Consider the following 7,636-nt stretch of genomic DNA (forward strand, 5'->3'; position numbering starts at 1 on the left):
TGTTTCTCATCTGAAATGATTTCTGTCTTTTAGTCTAAAACATTGTTTTAGAAAACATTTCAGATGAGAAATATGCAATGCAGTAACTGGAATTGATTCAGTGCTGCCTTGCTCCTGGTGGGTCAGGTCAAAATCTGCACATTGTCAGCTCCGGGGCAGTTCACTTCAGACCCACTCATATGTATTATGTAAAATAAGGCAAAATAAGCTTTATGCTTCAGCCCACACCTTTTCGGCCTCTTGCAGAGCCACACCGCAGAGTGTCGTCTCTAAGGTTACTTTCACACTAGCCTCGATACCCAGGCTTTCATTTCGTCTGCGTGAAAAATGAAAGCCTGGATTTACGCATGGGCTGCAGTTGGCCTAAACGTGGGAGTCAACCCTTCCGCGTAGGCGTCGCTTCAAATTATGTGACGTCAGGGCTCTGAGCGGTGTGCACCCGTCAAAATAACGCGCGTGCGCGCTCGTGCGTGAGACGGGAGCGCGCGCGTGCGTGCGTGCGTGCGTGCGTGAGACGGGAGCGCAAAATGAATATTCTGTACACTGCAGTGTTTCCTTAAACCCTGTAAGACCCGGATATATTTCTACTTATATGTATATTTCTCTAAAAAAGAGATTTCAACCTTACTACTACTTTGTACTAGTAGGACTTATGTTAAAAGAATATGTTAATTTTTTTTAAATAATAATAATAAATAATTTACATTCGGTGGATATCTTTCACAATAATACATGATACATGTTCTAGACATTCTAATGATCACACAAATGATATGTATTATATGCATTTGAGTTACTTTTATCAGGGTTAAAGATTAAAGGTCATAGGTCAATTTTGAGTCCAGAGATTTTGAAGTCTCTGGGGGGTATTTATATGCAAATATCATGACCAATGGCATTGCAAGACTAAACAATGAACATCAATGATGATGTTTAGGTGAAAAAAGAGTAAATGAATTACTGAATAAAATAAAAATGTTACCGAGAAGCATCGTTGGGTCTTACCGGGTTAAGCAGTTGATTAATGTGCTCGTTTGACCATATTTTGATGAGGGCTTTGGCCTCCTTATTTGACTACGTCTATCTACGTTAACGGCCCTATCGGGACATATTTGCGCTGCGTAAAATATGCTTTCTCCGTTTACTCCTCATTCATCCGCCACATTGTTGGCTTCATTTCATTTATTTGATGCGGGTTGCTTTCACACCTGCAGTGCATCGAAGGCAGGTGTGCTTGGAAGCGAAGCGAAACCCACGCTTTTGGCGAACTAGAATGCGATTGTTTGATCCGCATCAGAGTTCGAATGAGCCTTCACACCTGCCAAACGAAGAGCACTTTCCGACAATACGCAACTATAACATCCTGGTGTGAAGGCAACCTAAGAGTATAAGTGTAGTTAATGGGATATTTGATTTGATTTGTACTTGTGCTCTCTGTCACCTCCTACCCATACCCACCCCCACCTGTAGCTCACCAGGCTGCTGGGAGAACTGAAGCAAGCGAAAGAGACCCACAGCCCAGAACTCAAACACTTCCTCTCCCTGGAGAGAAAGATCCAGAGCATGGCCCTCCGACACACCCAGAGGGAGAAGGAACTGCAGCAGGTAAACACTGATGACAGTATGACACTCTACACACCACTGGTTCTCCAAACCTTTCATTTCACTGATGACAGTATGACACTCTACACACCACTGGTTCTCCAAACCTTTCATTTATGACACTCTACACACCACTGGTTCTCCAAACCTACACTCTACACACCACTGGTTCTCCAAACCTACACTCTACACACCACTGGTTCTCCAAACCTTTCATTTATGACACTCTACACACCACTGGTTCTCCAAACCTTTCATTATGACACTCTACACACCACTGGTTCTCCAAACCTTTCATTATGACACTCTACACACCACTGGTTCTCCAAACCTACACTCTACACACCACTGGTTCTCCAAACCTTTCATTATGACACTCTACACACCACTGGTTCTCCAAACCTACACTCTACACACCACTGGTTCTCCAAACCTTTCATTATGACACTCTACACACCACTGGTTCTCCAAACCTACACTCTACACACCACTGGTTCTCCAAACCTTTCATTATGACACTCTACACACCACTGGTTCTCCAAACCTACACTCTACACACCACTGGTTCTCCAAACCTTTCATTATGACACTCTACACACCACTGGTTCTCCAAACCTTTCATTTCACTGATGACAGTATGACACTCTACACACCACTGGTTCTCCAAACCTTTCATACTGATGACAGTATGACACTCTACACACCACTGGTTCTCCAAACCTTTCATTATGACACTCTACACACCACTGGTTCTCCAAACCTTTCATTATGACACTCTACACACCACTGGTTCTCCAAACCTTTCATTATGACACTCTACACACCACTGGTTCTCCAAACCTTTCATTTCACTGATGACAGTATGACACTCTACACACCACTGGTTCTCCAAACCTTTCATACTGATGACAGTATGACACTCTACACACCACTGGTTCTCCAAACCTTTCATTATGACACTCTACACACCACTGGTTCTCCAAACCTTTCATTATGACACTCTACACACCACTGGTTCTCCAAACCTTTCATTATGACACTCTACACACCACTGGTTCTCCAAACCTTTCATTTCACTGATGACAGTATGACACTCTACACACCACTGGTTCTCCAAACCTTTCATACTGATGACAGTATGACACTCTACACACCACTGGTTCTCCAAACCTTTCATTATGACACTCTACACACCACTGGTTCTCCAAACCTTTCATTCACTGATGACAGTATGACACTCTACACACCACTGGTTCTCCAAACCTTTCATTCACTGATGACAGTATGACACTCTACACACCACTGGTTCTCCAAACCTTTCATTTCAAGGACCCTCATAACTAGTGATGGGAGATTATAAATTCATTAATTAATAAAAGCCTGAAAAAGCCTTTTATTTGATGAAGGCTGCAAATTGTATCAATGTTTTCTGGGGAAGCTTTCAAAAGAGTCAACAAGTTGGAACATTTTTAAATTCAGAGTTTATAAGCCTTTATCCTTTTTTGTGCAATTGCAAGGATGGTCATTTTATTTCATGCCCTACGTTGATCCATGCCTGCGCTCTCATATCTTAGCCCATAACGTATGCATAAGATCTTGTTCACTGCACTATACAGAGAAAAAACATAAGATCTTGTTCACTGCACTATACAGAGAAAAAACATAAGATCTTGTTCACTGCACTACACGGATAAAAAACATAAGATCTTGTTCACTGCACTACACGGATAAAAAACATAAGATCTTGTTCACTGCACTACACGGATAAAAAACATAAGATCTTGTTCACTGCACTACACGGATAAAAAACATAAGATCTTGTTCACTGCACTACACGGATAAAAAACACAAGATCTTGTTCACTGCACTACACAGATAAAAAACATAAGATCTTGTTCACTGCACTACACAGATAAAAAACATAAGATCTTGTTCACTGCACTACACAGATAAAAAACATAAGATCTTGTTCACTGCACTACACAGATAAAAAACATAAGATCTTGTTCACTGCACTACACAGATAAAAAACATAAGATCTTGTTCACTGCACTACACAGATAAAAAACATAAGATCTTGTTCACTGCACTACACAGATAAAAAACATAAGATCTTGTTCACTGCACTACACAGATAAAAAACATAAGATCTTGTTCACTGCACTACACAGATAAAAAACATAAGATCTTGTTCACTGCACTACACAGATAAAAAACATAAGATCTTGTTCACTGCACTACACAGATAAAAAACATAAGATCTTGTTCACTGCACTACACAGATACAAAACATAAGATCTTGTTCACTGCACTACACAGATAAAAAACATAAGATCTTGTTCACTGCACTACACAGATAAAAAACATAAGATCTTGTTCACTGCACTACACAGATAAAAAACATAAGATCTTGTTCACTGCACTACACAGATAAAAAACATAAGATCTTGTTCACTGCACTACACAGATAAAAAACATAAGATCTTGTTCACTGCACTACACAGATAAAAAACATAAGATCTTGTTCACTGCACTACACAGATAAAAAACATAAGATCTTGTTCACTGCACTACACAGATAAAAAACATAAGATCTTGTTCACTGCACTACACGGATAAAAAACATAAGATCTTGTTCACTGCACTACACAGATAAAAAACATAAGATCTTGTTCACTGCACTACACAGATAAAAAACATAAGATCTTGTTCACTGCACTACACAGATAAAAAACAGATCTTGTTCACTGCACTACACAGATACAAAACTTGAAAAAAGGAAAAGAGGCCACACAGCTCGTAGTCAAGGCCTCTTTTCCCTTTTCACTGCACTACACAAACACTGAGCCTGAAAGTTTTCATTATGCACAACTTCATTAAGTATGACCTCAGTTATACCTCATTATGCACAACTTCATTCAGTATGACCTCAGTTATACCTCATTATGCACAACTTCATTCAGTATGACCTCAGTTATACCTCATTATGCACAACTTCATTCAGTATGACCTCAGTTATACCTCATTATGCACAACTTCATTCAGTATGACCTCAGTTATACCTCATTATGCACAACTTCATTCAGTATGACATTATGCACAACTTCATTCAGTATGACCTCAGTTATACCTCATTATGCACAACTTCATTCAGTATGACCTCAGTTATACCTCATTATGCACAACTTCATTCAGTATGACCTCAGTTATACCTCATTATGCACAACTTCATTCAGTATGACATTATGCACAACTTCATTCAGTATGACCTCAGTTATACCTCATTATGCACAACTTCATTCAGTATGACCTCAGTTTGCATTATGCACAACTTCATTCAGTATGACCTCAGTTGTCCCTCTGCATTATGCACAACTTCATTCAGTATGACCTCAGTTGTCCCTCTGCATTATGCACAACTTCATTCAGTATGACCTCAGTTGTCCCTCTGCATTATGCACAACTTCATTCAGTATGACCTCAGTTGTCCCTCTGCATTATGCACAACTTCATTCAGTATGACCTCAGTTGTCCCTCTGAATTATGCACAACTTCATTCAGTATGACCTCAGTTGTCCCTCTGCATTATGCACAACTTCATTCAGTATGACCTCAGTTATACCTCATTATGCACAACTTCATTCAGTATGACCTCAGTTATACCTCATTATGCACAACTTCATTCAGTATGACCTCAGTTATACCTCATTATGCACAACTTCATTCAGTATGACCTCAGTTATACCTCATTATGCACAACTTCATTCAGTATGACCTCCTTATGCACAACTTCATTCAGTATGACCTCCTTATGCACAACTTCATTCAGTATGACCTCAGTTATACCTCATTATGCACAACTTCATTCAGTATGACCTCCTTATGCACAACTTCATTCAGTATTACCTCAGTTATACCTCATTATGCACAACTTCATTCAGTATGACGTCAGTTATACCTCATTATGCACAACTTCATTCAGTATGACCTCATTATGCACAACTTCATTCAGTATGACCTCAGTTATACCTCATTATGCACAACTTCATTCGGTATGACCTCATTATGCACAACTTCATTCAGTATGACCTCATTATGCACAACTTCATTCAGTATGACCTCAGTTTGCATTATGCACAACTTCATTCAGTATGACCTCAGTTGTCCCTCTGCAAAATAACTGCTGAGATTACACGAGCGGACAAATCAAAGTAGACCAGATTCTACAAATGTCTTCTAAATCCTGACAGTTTTCTGGAAAACCTATGTTTCTATCATTGTGCTCAAACTTTTTCATGTCAAGGACCCACAAAATGATATATATTCGGCCGCCAACCCCCATCTGAAAATGTGTTGTTTCAGGGACCCCCAGAAGCAAACCTTTTTTATTTAACATTTTTCGCTGGGGAATGGCAGATATACAAGCTCATAGCTTGAGCTTGTATATCTGCTATTTTTCCAGGTCTCAATGGGATCAATGGCGCCTGAGAGTCTCAGTAAAACCTCTCTCTCCATCTCTCAAGCTGGTCAGCCAGACGAGACAGGTGGCGGCCGCCGAGCACCAAACGGACCAAACGGCGGAGCGCTGGAGGCTACTGGCCCAGAGCAAGAGCAGGGAGCTGGAGGCCTTCCGCCTGGAGCTGGACTCCATCTTGGACATCCTGAGAGAGCTGCAGAGACAAGGTGTGGTGATTCCTGGTCCCAGTGTCGCCGCCATCAGTGGTGTCCCCGTCACCTGGAAGAGTTGAGGAGGGCATGGGAGTCACACACACACTCGTATCCACTGCAAGGAGTGGTGCTGCTGAGCAGACACCTGAACTGATTTTGTACATTCATTCTTATTTTTGATTTATTTATTTAGTCCCCAGTATTTGGAGTTGCATCATGGCAAGGTAACTAACCCCGAACCTCTATCAAAGTGTAATTGCACTTGAATGCCAGACAAACTACAGGGAGCTGTGACCATTTTGGTCTTCAAACCGGTTGTTTTATCTTCTGGAGAGACACTCTCTTGTACAGTACATGTATGTATATATATTTTTTTTTTCTCCAATGGACTTTTAGAATCTAGTTTTATACAGGTATGCCTTTTTTATATAATTTGTATAATCTGTTATGCCTAATAGTTGAAACAGTGTTTAATTTATTTCATGTACAGAGAAAGATAAATAAATAAATAGTTAAATACATTTTGTGTGGGTTTTTTGCTGCAGTGCTCATTTCACAAATCCCATGTGCTTGCCTTTAGGCTTCGCTCAGTCTAATCAACCTAATCTAATTTATTAGGTTCAATTCAGGTGTGTATAATTCTGTTCATCACTTGACATTGACCTCTGGATTATAGTGCACAAAAACTAACACTAAAACCTGATTCATACTTAGTTGCACAGCAGTCTTTTTGTAATTGTGGGTGAAGCTTTTTGCTCACGTCTTTTGCATTGATTCATTGCCGTCTGCCTTGCAATTTTGTGCTCTGTCAGCCTCTGTGCTTCATGCACAGCAGGTTTTTTGAGGATCTCAGTAGGCGTCCCATGTTGAAATGGAATCATTCACGAGAAGGAGAGAAAAGGCGCTGCAAGCTGAAGCTTTGTAGATAACTAAGGCAGTGTGGTTTGGTTTCTTCAGCTTATCAGGCTGCCTTGGGTTGTGCAGGGAATCTGACTGGCTTTAGAACTACCACAGCAATTATGCATTTTCTATGCATAATGAAGCGCTTTTCGATTTTGGTTCATTCATTCATACATTGGGAGGTGAAGCGGCGAACAGTCGACGCCAGCATCCTCACTTCCCACATTCACACACCAATGGTGGAAAGCTCACACCGACCAACTCATTGGAGGCAATGTAGGGTTCAGTGTCTTGCCCAAGGACACTTCCGACATGTGGACAGGAGGAGCCGGGATTCGAACCGCCGACCCAGGGATCATTGGACGACCTGCTCTACCTCCTGAGCCACAGCTGCCCACTGCATAAGATGAGATGTGTATTGTCACTGTATGGAACATACAACAAAATGGTATTTAGTGCATCCACG

General features: G+C 40.8%; 1 protein-coding gene across 1 annotated transcript in view; it reads left to right on the forward strand.

The window, feature by feature from the left end:
- cep162 (centrosomal protein 162) overlaps positions 1–6,791 on the forward strand; it is a 54,135-nt gene extending 47,344 nt beyond the window's left edge. The window contains 2 exon segments of the mRNA XM_079502662.1: positions 1,471–1,605; positions 6,126–6,791. Of these exon segments, the coding sequence (XP_079358788.1) occupies positions 1,471–1,605; positions 6,126–6,350 (360 nt within the window). The 3' untranslated portion in view covers positions 6,351–6,791.
- Positions 6,792–7,636: the final 845 nt, after the last annotated feature.

Source organism: Electrona antarctica, assembly GCF_951216825.1.
Source record: "Electrona antarctica genome assembly, chromosome: 6".
In the NCBI taxonomy this organism is placed as follows: Eukaryota; Metazoa; Chordata; class Actinopteri; order Myctophiformes; family Myctophidae; genus Electrona; species Electrona antarctica.